Below are 17,358 nucleotides of genomic sequence, written 5' to 3' on the forward strand. Positions count from 1 at the left end.
CTTGTACGTTTTATCATACCCATGTGTAAAGCTTCTCCCAGTAATATCTACGATATCTACTAATATCTACGAGTAGAATTAGTCAGTGCCGGACGTCAGCATCTTCCACTTCGTCGAATAGAGAAGTGTTTTCTGAAGCTACTGTACCGATATACCTTAATATCAGCAATGTTCCTATCGCTTCACGTGTTCACCAACACTTTGTACTGTTGAACTTCTTCATTTCTGTCAGTCTGATGAATATGCAGTGGTATCTGATTTTTTTATTCTGCTTGTCATTTCTCTAATCATTAGTGAAGTTGGACATCTTTTTATATGTTTAAATTGTAAGCTGCCTATTTCTTATCTTGTGCCAAATTCTCTGCTGGATTGTTCTTTTTCTTACTGGCTTGCAAGACAATCAAATTTTCACGTATTCTGAATCTGTACTATGTGTCACAAATATCTTCTCCTACGCTGACGTATGTTTTCACCTTTTCAATGATCCTTTGATGAACACAAGTTTAAAATCTTAATGGAATCAAATTAATCAAAGCTGTTTTTTCATGATTTATATATTTTGCATTTTGTGAAAACTTTCCCTCCTGAGATCCTGTAAGTATACTCTCTTCTAAACATTTTAAAGTATCACTTTTCCTGGGTCTTTTTTTATTAAAAAAATTTTTTTTGACATTTATTCATTTTCGTGAGAGACACAAAGCATGAGTGGGGGAGGGGCAAAGTGAGAGGGAGAAGTAGAATCTGAAGCAGGCTCCAGGGTCTAAGCGGAGATGGTGACCTGAGCCAAAGTCGGACGCTTAACCAACTGAGCCACCCAGGCACCCCTTGTGTTGGGTCTTTAAGCCAGTTGTGTGTGCTGTGAGGTAGAGATCCAGTTATATGCTTTCTCCACATGTACAACCAATGGTCCTAGGACTGTTTCCTGCAGAATCTTCCCTGGTGCCACAGGTACGTCTTCACACGGGCCAGAGTCTGGTTCCAAGCACTCTACCCTGCTGTGCTGGTCTCTGCTCCTGCTTCATTACCCTGCATTCATTACTAAAGCTCTCCAGAAAGTCCTGTTACCTGGTAAGTCAGGCCTTCTCCCTCCTTTTAACTGTCAAAACCATCTTGTTCATTTGCTTTTTGTCTTGCATTCTTTTCTTTAAATTTTAGCATCAGCTTTTGGCAACCCGTAATAAAACCCTGCCTTCTGGATTTCTCTGGGGAGAATGCATCTCTAAGAAATTGAGCCTTTCTATCCATGGTCTAATAGATCCTTCCATTTCTGTCTTTTTTTTTTTTTAATGTTTTTTATTAGTTTTCTTTATTTTTGAGAAGCAGAGAGACACAGCATGAGTGGGGGAGGGACAGAGAGAGAGGGGAACACAGAATCAGAAGCAGGCTCCAGGCTCTGAGCTGTCAGCACAGAGCCCGATGTGGCCCGAACTCATGAACTGTGAGATCATGACCTGAGCTGAAATCAGACGCTCAACCAACTGAGCCACCCAGGCGCCCCTCTTTGTCTTCTTTAACTACCTTTATATATTTGAATTGTTTTCGCCTTAAAGATCACAAAAGTCTTTTATTAGATTTGCCTCTAGTATTTTTCACATTTTCTTATTAGAAGTGCTATTTTATAGCTGATACATTCAATGTATTTGATTGTATTTATTGGTCATATATCCAACAAACTTGTTAGACTTTATAATTAACTTTGGAGCACCTGGGTGGCTTAGTCAGTTGAGTGTCCTGACTCTTGATTTTGGCTTAGGTTGTGATCCCAGGGTCGTGGGATCAAGCCCCACATCAGGGTTTGCACTGAGCCTGGACCCGGCTTAAGATTCTCTGACTCCGCACCTTGCCTGCTCAAGTGGGCACATGCACTCTATCTCTCAAATAAACAAAATTATTAACTTTATTAAGTAGTATTAACTTTATCAACAATTTTTTCACAAAACAATTTTTTTCAGATTATTTTGGGGTTTCTATGCAGAAATGACACATTTTTAACACCTTGAAAGAGAATACTGCTAAAGTTTCATCACTGAGTGTGCATTTTGATGTAAGTTTTACATAATCAGTTTAAAAATAAGTCCTTTCACGGGACACCTGGGTGGCTCAGTCAGTTGAGTGTCTGACTTTGACTCAGGTCATGATTTCATGGTTTGTGGGTTCAAGCCCCACACCAGGCTCTGTGCTGACAGCTCAGAGCCTGGAGCCTGCTTTGGATTCTGTGTCTCCCTCTGTCTCTGCACCACCACCACCCCACCACCCCACTCACACTCTGTCTCTCTCTCTCTCAAAAATAAATAAATGTAAAAAAAAATTTAATAATTCCTTTCTATCCCTAGTTTGCTAAATTTTTATCCTAAAGGATATTCATTATCAAATTTTTTTTCTGCATCTCTCAAAATGATTTCATGGTGTCTTTTTTTCTCCTTTAATATTTTAAGCTGGTTAATAAAATGTGTAAATTCTTCTAATACTTGCCTTCCTAAAAAAAAAAAAAAAAACCAACTTGACAACGATATACAATCTTTTTCATACATTTTGATTCAGTTTCTCAATGTTCTGTTTGGGATTTTTGTGTCCATGTTCATGTAATTGGATGTTATTTGTCTTTCTCATACTGTCCTTGTCTAGTTTGGGCACTAAGTATCCTGCAGAAATGAAATTCACAAAATGAATTGTCTGTGGGCAGGGCAGATGTACTCATTTATCTAATCAAAACAAGCATTTTCTGTGTTTGGAATTGTCTCCTCCATGAATATAAAACCATCTAGTCCAGGTGAGTTTGTAGGTTTTGGGGACAGAAAGTTTTAACTATGAATTCAGTGCTTTATAGCACTGAAAACATATAAGGATATATAAAGACTATTTCAGGTTTTTCCTTTTTTACTGAAAGTTTTATAATTTTTTTCTAGAAAGTAATTTCAGCTAGGTTTTTAATTTTTGGCACACAATTATTAGATTTCTGATACTATGTCACCTATAATTTTCCTTTTAAAACTCTAACATAATTCAGGGCTTCTATTTATCTTTTTTTTTTTTTTTTTTTTAATTTTTTTTCAACGTTTTTTATTTATTTTTGGGACAGAGAGAGACAGAGCATGAACGGGGGAGGGGCAGAGAGAGAGGGAGACACAGAATCGGAAACAGGCTCCAGGCTCCGAGCCATCAGCCCAGAGCCCGACGCGGGGCTCGAACTCACGGGCCGCGAGATCGTGACCTGGCTGAAGTCGGACGCTTAACCGACTGCGCCACCCAGGCGCCCCAGGGCTTCTATTTATCTTGAATTGTCTCCTGAATAAAGTTATTTTGTAATTGTTTTCTGAGATCTAACTTTTGGCTTTGTTGATACCTTTTATTGAATGTTCATTTTCCATTTCATTAATTTTTGCTCTTTACTATTTCTTTTCTACTTTCCTTCCTTTTTCTTCTCCTTATTCCTTCTTTTTGATTTTATTTTGTTGCTTTTTTCCAACAAGTAAGCTCATTAATTTTTAAAATGGAGAAATATTTCATGTACCATAAAATTCATTATTTTACAGTATAATATTCAGTGGGGGTGTGAGTTATATTTATAACCTTTGTTTTTGATTATAGTAAAATATGTATAAAACATGAAAATTATCATATTTAACCACTTTTAGGTGTACAATCAATTCATTGGAATTAAGTACATTCACAGTATTGTTCAACCATCAACACTATCCATTTCCAGAACTATTTCATTCTCCCAAGCAGAAGCTCTGTAACCATTAAGCAGTAACTTTACATCCCCTCTCCCCTATGCCCTAGAAAACTCCATTCTACTTTCTGTCTGTATGCATTTGCTTATTCTAGGTACAAACCATATAATTTGCTCTTTTATATATGGTTTATTTCACTTAGCATAATGTGTTCAAGGTTTATCCACATTGTAGCATGTATCACAATTTCATTCCTTTTTAAGGCTGCATAATATTCCATTTTACATATACACCACACTTTCTTTATCCATTCATTGGCCAATGGACACATGACTTGATTCCACCTTTTGGCTACTGTGAACAATGCTGCTATGAGCACTGGCGTACAAGTATCTGCTTGAGTCCCTGTTTTCAACTATTTTGAGTACACACCTGGTGGTATTGCTGGATCATATGGCAATTCTATGTTTAACTTTTTGAGAAACTGTTTTCTAAAGTGGCTACATGATTTTACATTCCCACCAGCAATGCACAAGTGTTCTAATTTCTTCACATCCACATCACCAACACTTGTTATTTCCAATTTTGGAGTTTTTGTTTTTATAATAGCTATCCAGTGGGCGTGAAGTTGTTTTGATTTGCATTTTCCATTCTAATGACTATTGACTTCGAACATCTTTTAATGTGTTTATTGGTCACTGGCATATCTTCTTCGGAGAAATGTCTATTCAAGTCCTTTGTACATTTTTTTTTTTAATGGTTATTCATTTTTAAGAGAGAGAGAGACAGAGCATGAGCAGGGGAGGGGCAGAGAGAGAGGAAGACACAGAATCCGAAGCAGGCTCCAGGCTCTGAGCAGTCAGCACAGAGCCCAAAGCAGGGCTCAAACCCACCAACCATGAGACCATGACCTGAGCTCAAGTCAGACACTCAACTGACTGAGCCACCCAGGTGCCCCCCTTTGTGCATTTTTAAATTGGGTTATTTTGTTGTTATTGCTGTTGAGTTGTGGGAGTTCTTTATATAGTCTACACGTTAATCTTTTAACAGCTATATGATGTGCAATTATTTTTCCCTTTCTGTGGGCTGTCTTTTCACTTTTTCACTGTCTTGATAGTGCCCTTAGACTCACAAATGTTTTTAATTTTGGTGAAGTCTAATTTATCTACTTTTCCCTTTTATTGCCCATGTTTTTGGTGTCATACCTAAGAATCCACTGCCAAATTCAAGGTCATGACCATTTTCCCCTGTGTTTTCTTCTAAGAATTCTAGCTTTTAGATTTATGATGTTGATCCATTTTGAGTTAATTTTTGAATGTGGTGTGAGGTAGGGGTCCAACTTTACTCATTGCATGTGGATATAAAGTTGTCCCAGAATCATTTGATGAAGAAATTATTTTTGCCGTAAATGAATGGTCTTGGTACTCTTGTTGAAAATCAATTAGCCACATTATTTGGTTTTATCTCTAGGATCTCAATTGTATTCCATAGGTCTACATGTATCCTTATGCCTGTATCACAGTTTTGACTACGATATCTCTGTAGTAAGTTTTAAAGTCAAAAGTGTAAGTCCTCCAACTCTGTTCTTCATTTCCAATACTGTTTTGCCTACTCAGGGCACTTTGCACATCCATATGAATTTGAGAATCTACTTTTCTTTTTTTTTTAAGGCAATTAAAATTTTGATAGGGATTGCACTGAATTTGTAGATCATTCTGGAAAGTCTTTGTAACAAGTCTTAACAAGTCTTCTAATCCATGAATATGGGATGTCTTTCCATTTATGTAGGTCTTATTTCTTTCAACAATGTTCTATAATTTTCAGGACACACATCTCTCATCTCCTTGGTGAAATCTAATCCTAGGTATTTTATTATTTTGGATGTTTTTAAATTATTATTTTAGAGAGAGAAAGAAGATGTAAGCAGGGGAGGGAGAGAGAGAGAAAGAATCCTAAGCAGACTCCACACTCAGCATGGAGCCCAATGCAGGGCTCAATCCCATGACCATGGGATCATAACCTAAGCTGAAATCAAGAGTCAGATGCTCAACGGACTGAGCCACCCAAGGTGCCCCTTCACCCCTTGGATGCTTTTGTAAATGGAATTTTCTTAATTTCCTTTACAGATTGTTCACTGTTAGTATAAAAAATACATCTAATGTTCGTTGTTTATCTTGTGCCCTGCAACTGTGCTGAATTTAATAGTCCTAATAGTTGTGTGTGTGTGTGTGTGTGTGTGTATTCTTTAGGATTCTCTATACATAAGATCAAGTCACATGCAAAAAAAGATAATCTCAATTTTTCCTTCCCAATTCATTTTTTTTTCTTTTTCTTGCTTAATTCCTCTGGCTAGAACTTCCAGCATAATTTTTTTAATGGTGAAAGCAGTCCCCTGATCCTGATCTTAGATTAGAAAGATTTCCAGTCTTTCACCACCGACTATGATGTTAACTGTGGATTTTTTCATAAATACCCATTATCAACTTAAGGAATTTCCCTTCTATTTATAGTTTGTTAAGTTGTGTGTGTGTGTGTGTGTGTGTGTGTGTGTGTGTGTGTGTGTGTTTTATCATGAAAGGGTATTGGATTTTGCAAATGATTTTTCAGCAAGAACTGATGCAAACATGAATTTTTTCCTTCATTCTACTGGTGTATGACATTGATTGACTTTCGTATGTTGAAGGGATTCCTAGGATAAATCTAGGAACGAATCATAGTGTATAACCTTTTTCAGTATGCTGCTTAGGGGCACCTGAGTGGCTCAGTCAGTTGGGCACCCAACTTTGGCTGAGGCCATGATCTCACCATCCATGAGATGAAGCCCCGCATAGGGCTCTGGGCAAACAGTTTGGAGTCTGGAATCTGCTTCAGCTTCTGTGTCTCCCTCTCTCTCTCTCTGCCCCTTCCCTGCTACTGTTCTCTCTCAAAAATAAAATAAAAACATAAAAAAATTTTAAACATGATGCGTAATTCGGTTTGTTAGTATCTCCATGAGGATTTTTGTATCTGCATTCATAAGGAATATTTGTCTGTAGTCTTCTTTTCTCGTGATACTTTTGTCTGGCTTTGGTATCAAGGTAATCCTGGCTTGATGTAATGAATTCAAAAGTGTTCCATCCTCTTCTAATTTTTGGAAGAGTTTGAGAAGGATTGGTGTTCATTTCCCTTTATTTTTATTTATTTATTTTGAAAGAGAGCGAGCAGGAGAGGGGCAGTGGAAGAGAGAATCCCAAGCAGGCTCCCTAACATGGGCCTTAATCCCATGATTCTGAGATCATGACCCAAGCCAAAATCAAGAGTTGGACACTCAACTAACTGAGCCACCTAGATGCCTCCATTCTTCTTTAAATGCAGCAGAAAATTAACAGTGAAGTCATCTGGCCCTGGGCATTTCTTTGTTGGGAGATTTTGATTAGTGATTCAACCTCTTTATATATAAAACTAAAAAAATAGTTTCCTATTTCTTTTGAGTTTTGTCGTATGTTTCTAGGAATTTGTTAGTTTCATCTAGGTTGTCTAATTTGTTGGTGTACAATTGTTTATAGTATTCTCCTATAACCCTTTTTATCTCTATGAGGTCAGTAGTAATGTCCCAACTTTCATTTCTATTATTAGTAATTAGAGTCTTATTTTCCTTAGTCAATCTAGCTAAAGTCATCAATTTTGTCGATCTTTTCAAAAAATGAAATTTTGGTTTTGTTGATTTTCTTTATTCTCGATTTTATCTCGTTCTAATCTTTTTAATTTCCTTCCTTCTGCTACCTTTAAGTTTGGTTTGCTCTTTTTCTAGTTCCTTAACGTCTAAAGCTAGATTATTAATACAAGATCTTTTTTCTTTCCTAATGCAGGCATCTACAGGAATGTATTTCCCTCTGAGCACGGCTTTTGCTGCATCCTGTAAGTTTTATCATGCTTTTTAAAATTGAAGTATAATTGACATACAATATTAGTTCCAGGTGTACAACAGTGATTTGACATGTATATACATTGTGAAATGCTCACCATGGTAAGTGTAGTTACTATATGTCACCACACAAACTTATTACAATATTATTGGTTATATTTCTTACATGTTATGTTGTGTGTTCATTTTCATTCACCTTAAAGTACTTTCTAATCTCCCTTGTGATTTCTTCTTTGACCTACTGGTCATTTAAGAGTGTTCCATATGTTTGAATTTTTTCCAGTTTTCTTGCTGTTATTGATTTCCAGTTTCATTGCATTGTTGTCAGAAAAGATACTTTGTACAATTTCAGTATTGTTAAATTTATTGCAGCTTGTTTTGTGGTCTAACATATGGTCTATCCTGGAGAATGCTCTGTATGCAGTTAAGCAAAATTATTGTATTTTCTTGATGAATTGACCCTTTTGTCAAATATGTTGTTTCTTGTAACAGTTTTGCCTTAATGTCTATTTTATCTGATATCAGTACAGCCAACTCAGATCTCTTTTCATTTATACCTGCATGGATTATCTTTCTTCATCCTTCTACTTTCAACTTATTTGGGTTGTCTTTTTTTTTTTTTTTAAACATTTATTTTTCAGAGAGATAAAGCACGAGCAGGGGAGGGGGCAGAGAGAGAGAGGGAGACACAGAATCTGAAGCAGGCTCCAGGCTCTGAGCTGTCAGCACAGAGTCCAATGTGGGGCTCAAACTCATGAGCCACAAGAAGTCAGGTGCTTAACCAACTGAGCCACTCAGACGCCCCTACTTTCAACCTATTTGTATCTTTGAATCTCAAGTTAATCTTTTGGAGATAGCATATATTTGGATTTTAAAAACCCATTCTGTCCTAATTGGAAAGCTCAACTCCTCTGCATTTAAAGTAATTACTGACAAAGAAGAAATACCTCGGCCATTCTATTTGTTTTCTATATGTCATACCTTTTTTGTTCCTTAATTCCTCCACTACTGCTTTCTTTTGTGCTTGATTTTTTTTTATAGTGTACCATTTTGATTCCTCTCTTATTTCTTCTTATGTACATTTATTAAGTTATTTTCTGGTGGTCACTCTCATGATTAAATTAAGCTCTTAAACTTGTAACAATCTATTTTTAGTTAATACAACTTTAGCTTCAATAGTACATAACAATTCTGTTTCCTTACAGCCCCATCCCTCCCCCATGTTTTTGTTGTCACAAAATACATTTTTAATTTTTTTTTTGTTTATTATTTTTGAGAGAGAGAGAGAGAGAGAGTGTGAGTGGGGGAGGAGCAGAGAGGGAGGGAGGGAGACACAGAATCTGAAGCAGGCTCCAGGCTCTGAGCTGTCATCACAGAACCCGATGCAGGGCTCGAACTCACGAGCCATGAGATCATGACCATGAGCTGAGCTGAAGTTGGATGCTTAAATGACTGAGCCACCCAGGCACCCCACAAAATACATTTTTATACATTGTGCACCCATTAACTATAACTGTTTTATGCATTTGTATTTCAAAGCATACACATACACACATACATACATATATTTAGTTACAAACCAAAAATACAATAATATTGGCCTTTATATTTACCTATGTAGTTACTTCTATCAGTGGATTCAAGTTACTGTCTAGTTTCATTTCCACCTAAAGAACTATCTTTAGCACTTCTTTTTTAATACCTTTTTTTAAATGTTTATTTTTGAGAGAAAGAGTGTGAGTGGGAGAGGGGCAGAGGGGACAGAAGATCTGAAGCAGGCTCCGCGCTGACAACAGTGAGCCCAATGTAGGGCTCAAACTCATGAACCATGAGATCATGACCCTAGCTGAAATCACATGCTCAACTGACTCAGTCACCCAGGCACCCCAGGGCAAACTTTAGCATTTCTTGTAAAAGAAATTCCACAAGCTTTTGTGTATCTAGAAATGTTTTGATTTCTCCTTCATTTTTTGAAAGACAGGTTTGCTGCATATTGAATTCTGGGTCAACAGTATTTTTCTCTCAGTACTTTAAATCTGTCTTGTCACTTCCTTCTGTCCTCCACAGTTTCTGGGGAGAAATCAGGTGCTAATATTATTGAGAATTCCTTGTACGTGAAAAGTTGCTTCTCTCTTGGTGCTTTCAAGATTCTTTTTGTGCTTGGCTTTCGAGACTCAATTATGTGTCTCAGTGTGGAACTCTTTGTGTTTGTCCTTGGAGTTTATAGATTCTTGGATGTATATATCCTTTATCAAATGTGGGAAGTTTTTAGCTATTGTTTTTTCAAATATTCTCTTTCTCTTTCTTCTTCTGGAACTCTTAATTTATGTATGTTGATATGTTTGTGTCCCACAGGTCTATTAGACTCTGTTCATTTATCTTCATTCTTTATTCTTTCTGCTCCTCAGACTAAGTTAGATTTGTCTTCAAATTCAGTGATTTTTCTTCTGCCTGTTCAAATCTGCTCTGGCACCCTCCAGTGAATTTTTCAATTAATGTACTTTTCAACTCCAGAATTTGTTTGGTTCCTTCTTATAATTTCTATCTCTTTATTGATATTCTCTCTTTCTTGAAACATTGTTCCCCTGGTTACATTTAGCTCTTTTCCCATGGTTTCTTTTAGCTTCCTGGGCATATTTTACACAGTGAACTTATTAAACTTTTTGTCTAGTAATTCCAGTGTCTGTGCTTTCTCAGGGACAGTTTCTATTCATTTCTCCTGTGTAAAAGTCATACCTGCTTAACATGGATGGAACTGGAGGGTATTATACCAAGTGAAGTAAATCAGTCAGAAAAAATATCATATGTTTTCACTCATATGTGGAATTTGAGAAACTTAACAGAAGACCATAGGGGAAGGGAAAGAAAAATAAGTTACAGACAGGGAGGCAAACCATGAGACACTCTTAAATCAGAAAACAAACTGAGGGTTGATGGGGGTGGGGGCAGGGAAAATGGGTGATGGGCATTGAGGAGGACACTTGTTGGGATGAGCACTAGGTGTTGTATATAAATGATGAATCACAGGAATCTACTCCCAAAGCCAAGACTACACTGTATACACTGTATGTTAGCTAACTCAACAATAAATTATTTAAAAATAAGTAAAGAAATAAAGCCATACCTGCTTGTTTATTGGCATGCTTAATTTTTTTTTAAACTAGACTTTTTAAAATTTTTTTTAATGTTTATCCATTTTTTGAGAGGGAGAGAGAGAGGCAGAGCATGAGATGGGGAGGGGCAGAGAGAGAGGGAGACACAAAATCTGAAGCAGGCTCCAGACTCCCAGCTGTCAGCACAGAGTCCCACGTGGGGCTCAAACTCACGAACCAAGAGATTATGACCTGGCCAAAGTTGGACGCTTAACCAAGTGAGCCACCCAGGTGCCCCTGAAACTGCACATTTTAAATATTACAGTGTAGTAGCTCTAAAAATCAGATTCTTCCCTCTCCTCGGAATTTGTTACTTTCTGTGGATAGCAGTCATTTGTTTAGTGGCTTTTCTAAAAAGTTTTTGTAAAATTGTATTCTCTGTGGGGTGCCTGGCTGGCTCAATTGATAGGGCATGCAACTCTTGATCTCAGGGTTGTGGGTTCAAGGCCCATGTTGGGTGAAGAGATTACTTAAAAATAAAATCTTTAAAAAACACTGTATTCTTTGTCACATGTATGTCATTGAAGTCTCTTCCTTTAGCTAGTGTTTAAAGAGATATTTTCTTAAATGCCTCCAACAGAAGAAATAGAGCGAGGAAAGAGAAAAAGAGAAGGAAAGGAAAGGAAAGGAAAGGAAAGGAAAGGAAAGGAAAGGAAAGGAAAGGAGAAAAGAAAAGAAAAGAAGAGGAAGGAGGGAGGGGGGAGGGAAGGAAGAAAGAGAAAGGCAGAGAGAGAAGGAACGAGAGACAGAAAGAGAGAGAGAGGAAGGAAAGAAGGAAGAAAGGAAAGAACGAAGTGACTGGTGGTTCAGTCAGTTAAGTGTCCGACTTTAGCTCAGGTCATCATCCCATGGTTCGTGGGTTTGAGACCCATGTTGGGCTCTGTGCTGATAGCTTGGAGCCTGGAGCCTGCTTCAGATTCTGTGTCTCCCTCGCTCTCTCCTCCTCCCCCTTTCATATTCATTTGTTCTCTCTCTCTCTCTCTCAAAAATAAATAAACATTTAAAAATTTTTTAAAAGGAAGGAAAAAGAGGGAAAAAGAGAGGGAGGGAGAAAAGAAAGAAAGAGAGGAAAGGAAGGAAAGAGAAGAAAGAAAAGAGAGGGGGGAGGGAAAAGAAAAAGAAACTCTCCTAGTCTTTGCAGACTAACTTTGTGTTGGAAGACCCCTTCAAGGCTTAGCTAAGCCATTTTTCAACTCTACCTTAGCCTTCATTTCCTACTTGTGCTGATCATAGAGATCAGCCAGAGGTGAAAGCTTGGGATCTTCTCAAGTCTTTTCTAAGTATGTGTCCTGCCCTGGGCATTTATGGCTCTCTAAATCCTTCCATATACATGGGAACTTGTCAATGCCTTCATTTTCCAAAGTCTCTCTTTTCCTGGATTTCACCATGTCCTTTGTTTACATCACCACTATCCTGATTTTCATAGTAATCACTTTCTTACATTTCTCTATAGATAGGAACCCATGTATACATCCCTGGAACTAATTCTTCAAGTTTAATTGTAATTTTTTAAAAACTTGATAGGTCTTTTAAGTCTTCCACTCCTTTTTCTCTTTCCTTACACTTTATTTGTTGATGAACCCAGGCAGCCTGACTGGTAGAATTTGCCAGTCTGGATTTTGCTGACTGCACACTCATGGTGTAGCTCAGCATTCTCCTCTGTCCTCTATTTCCCAGAAACAGGCAGCTGGATCCAAAGGCTAGATCAGATTCAGGTTTCATCTCTTTGGCAAGATTGTATGTTCTGTTCTTTCACAGCAGGCATATAATGTCTGGCTGTCTCTCCTTTTATGACGGTAGCAGCCACTGATGCTCATGGCCTAGATCCATTACTTCACTGGGGGATGAAAATAGCGATATCCTAATTCTATCATTTCTTTTTTCATTTATTAACTGGGATGCTTTTTTATTGTAAACATTTTTTATTTTAATATTTTAATGTTTATTTATTTTTGAGAGAGAGAGAGACAAAGCACAAGCAGGGGAGGGGCAAAGAGAGAGGGAGACACAAAATCCGAAGCAGGCTCCAGGCTCTGAGCTGTCAGCACAGAGCCTGATGTGGGGCTCAAACCCATGAACATGAGATCACAAGCTGAGCTGAAGTCGGACGCTTAACCGACTGAGCCACCCAGGTGCCCCTGGGATTTTTCTGTAAAGAGAGTTTCCCCTTACTATGTAATATTACTCAGTAATATGATTTATATAAGGTTAGTAATGTATGATTCTTTCTCTTAATTTAACAGTTTTTGAGATAAAGGATTAGTTCCTTATTACCCTCCAAAGTGACATTAGTGTTTTGGTATCATTGCAAACTTATAGATTGTTTGATGAGTTTCAATCCATTTTAATTATTATCCTTATTGAAGCTCAAAGTGTCCCATCTTTGTCCAGTAGGAGCCTCTTCTTCAAGTTGTTTCATGAGTCCTTTTGACATGACCCCAGTAATCTTTGATAGCTTCCTTGCTATGTGCATGACAAGATACTCCTGACCCAACTATTTCTTGCCCTAGACCTGCAGTCAATCATTTCTCTAAGAATCTCTAATCTGTCTGTTTTGTTTGTTTGTTTGTTTGTTTTAGTAAGAAATGGTCTTTCAAAATCAAATTGTGGGCAGTAAGGATGCATAACAGTTTAGCAGTCAATGTTCTAGATCTTTCATGAGTAAGGATGAAATACATTAGTAATTTATACTGATGTTTCAAATTTAAATGTGAAACTACATGGTTTTTACTTAGTTTTGTCTATATGTTTCTCCTTTCTTCCATGATTATTACTGGTTCTCAAGAACACAAAGGAGGGGCACCTGGATGGCTCAGTCAGTTAAGCGTCCGACTTGGGCTCACGTCATGATCTCATGGTTCATGAGTTTGAGCCCTGTTTCAGGTTCTCTGCTGTCAGCACAGAACCTGCTTCAGATCCTCTGTCTGTCTGTCTCTCTCTCTCTCTCTGCCCCACCCCCACTCATGCTTTCTCTCTCTCAAAAAAAAAAACAAACATTAAAAAAAGGACACAGAGGACAACACAACTAAACTGTCCAATAATTACCCATCTGCTTTATCCTGTATTACACACACAACAGTCTCAAAATGACACAACTACTAGTATCTCCACTAAGCTCACTTCTAACAATGGTTTTAAATTTTTTTGCATTAACTCTCCCCAGTCCCCCCCATTTAGTCATAGTGTATCTTCCCTGCCAGAGGACAGATTCATTATATGCTGGAATCTCTCGTTAACCCACAATTATGATTATTTCTACAAACAATTATGTTTAATGCTCATCCGCATCCTAATGTTGATGCATCTCTAGTCACTCTGGTTGGCTGAAACTTATTCTTCACCAGATTCCAAAGGAAGAGCTCAAGGGAACAGTATCATCCAAGTGTTTTAATGATCAGTGACAGTTTCTCCATGTGCCTGATACTTGGAAGTCAGTTATACTGCATCTAGAATTCTTGGTTCACATTTTCTTCCCTCAAGTATCTTAAATATATTACTCCGTTTCCTTTAGCAGAAAGCATTACCAGAAAAAAGTCTGTCAAACATTTTCTTTTCCTTATCCAATTGAGATGCTCACAATGTCCTCTACCTCTTTCCTTTTGAGTCCAATAATTTTACTAGAAAGTCCTGGGGTTTATTGTTCTCAATCCATATTCTCAAAGTGTGCTCTTTCAATATATAATTTTAATTATTTTATTTCAGATAACTTTTCTTAAATACAGGTTTGTGTTTGGTCTGTCCCTTTGTTTTTGTTTCAAATTCAGGGACTCCTATTATATTTATGTTGGATCTTTTCTTCCCACATCTTCAATATTCATCATTTTCTCTTGAATCCTTTTTATCTCTTCATTTCTTATGGATTTTTAAAAATCTCTTCCATTAATCTAATATTTCACTTAAGCTATTACCTATTGTGCCTAATTGCTCTTAGTTGCATCTTCAACTTTTTTTCCTTTGAAAGAAAACACACAAGCAAGCAAGAGAGCAGGGGAGGGAGGGAGGGAGAGGGAGAGGGAGAGGGAGAGGGAGAGGGAGAGGGAGAGGGAGAGGGGGAGAGAAAGAGAGAGAGAGAGAGAGAGAGAGAGAGAGAGAGAGAGAGAGAGAGAAAAGAAGAGAGAATCCCAAGCAGACTCCATGCTCAGTATAGAGCCCGATGCAGGGCTTGATCTTAAACCTGTGAGATCATGACCTGAGCCAAAATCAAGAGGCTGACGCTTGCATTTCATGGGTTCAAGCTCCACATTGGGCTTTGTGCTGACAGTGCAGAGCCTGGAGCCTGCTTCAGATTCTGTGTCTCCCTCTCTCACTGCCCCTCCCTGACTCGTGCTTCCTCTTTTTCTCTCAAGAATAAACATTTAAAAAAATATTAAAAAAAAAAAAAAGAGTCTGACACTTAACCAACTGAGCCACCCAGGCACCCCACATCTTCATTTTTTAAATGACTTTTATTTCTAATTCTTTTTTTTTTTAATTTTTTTTAATGTTTATTTTTGAGAGACAGACAGACAGAGTGTGAACAGGGGAGGGGCAGAGAGAGAGGGAGACACAGAATCCGAAGCAGGCTCCAGGCTCTGAGCTGTCAGCACAGAGCCTGATGCAGGGCTAGAACCCACAAACCATGAGATCATATCTGAGCTGAAGTCAGACACTTAACTGACGGAGCCACCCAGATGCCCCTATTTCTAATTCTTTCTTGAGTTTTGTCACTTGGCCTCTGTTCTTTCCTATCTCATATCATTTTCTTAAACATTTACCTAGTTCTGAAATAACATGCTACAGTTCTCCTCTGTTTTGTGGACGTGTCTTTGTGGTAGGCTTTCATTATCTACAGGGGTATTATTCTCCACTTTATTCTCTTTTTTCCTTTCATAATAATTCTCTGTGGGATTTTACCTCAATCTATTTCTAGTATACTCTTTTATACTCTTTCCTGAACTTTTATTTTTTTTTAATGTTTATTTTTGAGAGAGAGAGAGAGAAAAAGCACATGTGCGAGGCACAGGAGGGGCAGAAAAAGGGAGACAGAGGATCTAAAGCAGATTCTGCACTGACAGCAGAGAGCCTGATGTGGGCCTCAAACCCACCAACCACAAGATCATGACCTGATCTGAAGTCAGATGTTTAACCAACTGAGCCACCCAGCTGCCCCTTCCTGTACTTTCAGAAGGTGTGGTTCTAACTACATGTAGCTCCCTCTTTTGTGCTGTGTTTCAAGGTGGGGTAGCTTCAGGTCATGATCTCACAATTGCATGGGTTCAAGCCCCACATTGGGCTCTGTGCTGACAGTGCAGAGCCTGCTTGGGATTCTCCATTTCCCTCTCTCTCTGCTCCTCCCCCACTCACACTTTTTCTTAAAATAAATAAAAAATAAACTTAAAAAATTTTTTTAAAGATGTGGCCTCATTTAAGATTTCTTTGTTCTGTTTCCCTCCTCCAATTTTATCTGGACCTTTTCCTCCTTCATCTCTGGGCCCCTACCCTGCTCAATTTTTATTCCACTCCCAATATCTCTCCTAGGTGGGCAGGGGGTGGGAGAGTGGCGGCCCTGAAGGGAGCCCTGGATGGTCAGTCTTCAAAGTTTACAAGATCCAGACTGTTCTAGGCACTCTGGAAACTATCAAGAACTTCTTGCACTAAGCCAGTACTGGAATGGGCAACGCCCTTCCCACCATCAAGGGCTATTCTCACATCAGCCCATCATACCTTCCAGTGGATATTTATTGAATGCCCTCTGCTTTGTCTCCTTCAGAGGCTAACACTGTGCAGTTATGGCTCTTAGTAAAGATATCTTTTTAACTAGTTTGGGTTTCAATGCTGCCCATCGGTTTTTAGCTCTGCTCTCAAATTGCTCTGCTTTCAAGAGGAAACTCAGGGAGATTAAAAAACACTGTCACCACTGCTACTGTTGCCACCTTCTTCCCCGATTTTACTGTAGCTTTTTAAAGCCCTTAGAATTTTTCTATGGAAAATTTTCTTGAACAAAATGCCTTAAACATAACATTTTCAAAAATAAAACAGGTGAAACAGAAGAAAATGGATCCATTTTTGTCTGCTTACCTCACAAAGTGTGAATAAGTTGTATCTTGTATTATAATCAGTCCACAAGACCACAAAAAAGGCATTCACGGAGACGATACTAATCATAATTATCTTAAAGAGATGACTCATTATGACTCTCTTCACAAATTCCTGACATTGAGGATCTTTCCTTCTGTCAAAAAGTTGAAGCAGAGGTATGATTATCTTACAACAGAACTAGATCCCAAACATTACACATTTTTGTAGGGATGAGGGTCTGCTCTATCCTCTCTGTGAATGTAAATTTAAATATACTGGGGCACCTGGGTGGCTCAGTCGGTTAAGCGTCCGACTTCAGCTCAGGTCATGATCTCATGGTTTGTGAGTTTGAGCCCCATGTCGGGCTCTGTGCTGACAGCTCAGAACCTGGAGCCTGCTTCAGATTCTGTGTCTCCCTCTCTCTCTGCCTCTCCCCTACTTGTGCGCTCTCTCTCTCAAAAATAAATAAAATGTAAAAAAATATTTTTTTTAATGTAAATACACTTTCACATTGCAACACAACGTGAGACTCCTGGCTGGCTCAGTTGGAAGAGCATTGACTCTTGATCAG

The 17,358-nt window shown here is 38.2% G+C and overlaps 2 protein-coding genes across 2 annotated transcripts in view; both read right to left on the minus strand.

Moving 5' to 3' along the window:
* The window catches only part of CATSPER3 (cation channel sperm associated 3), a 34,126-nt gene that overhangs the window by 12,138 nt on the left and 4,630 nt on the right, over positions 1-17,358 (minus strand). The window contains exon 2 of the mRNA XM_019421950.2: positions 16,788-16,941. Coding sequence (XP_019277495.2) covers positions 16,788-16,941 — 154 coding nt within the window. The remainder of the gene's footprint in view (positions 1-16,787; positions 16,942-17,358) is intronic.
* The window catches only part of PCBD2 (pterin-4 alpha-carbinolamine dehydratase 2), a 78,961-nt gene that overhangs the window by 2,535 nt on the left and 59,068 nt on the right, over positions 1-17,358 (minus strand). The gene's annotated exons all lie outside the window — the stretch shown is intronic.

The sequence above is a fragment of the Panthera pardus genome, unplaced genomic scaffold, assembly GCF_024362965.1.
Source record: "Panthera pardus isolate Hobbes unplaced genomic scaffold, ASM2436296v1 HiC_scaffold_2, whole genome shotgun sequence".
Classification (NCBI taxonomy): Eukaryota; Metazoa; Chordata; class Mammalia; order Carnivora; family Felidae; genus Panthera; species Panthera pardus.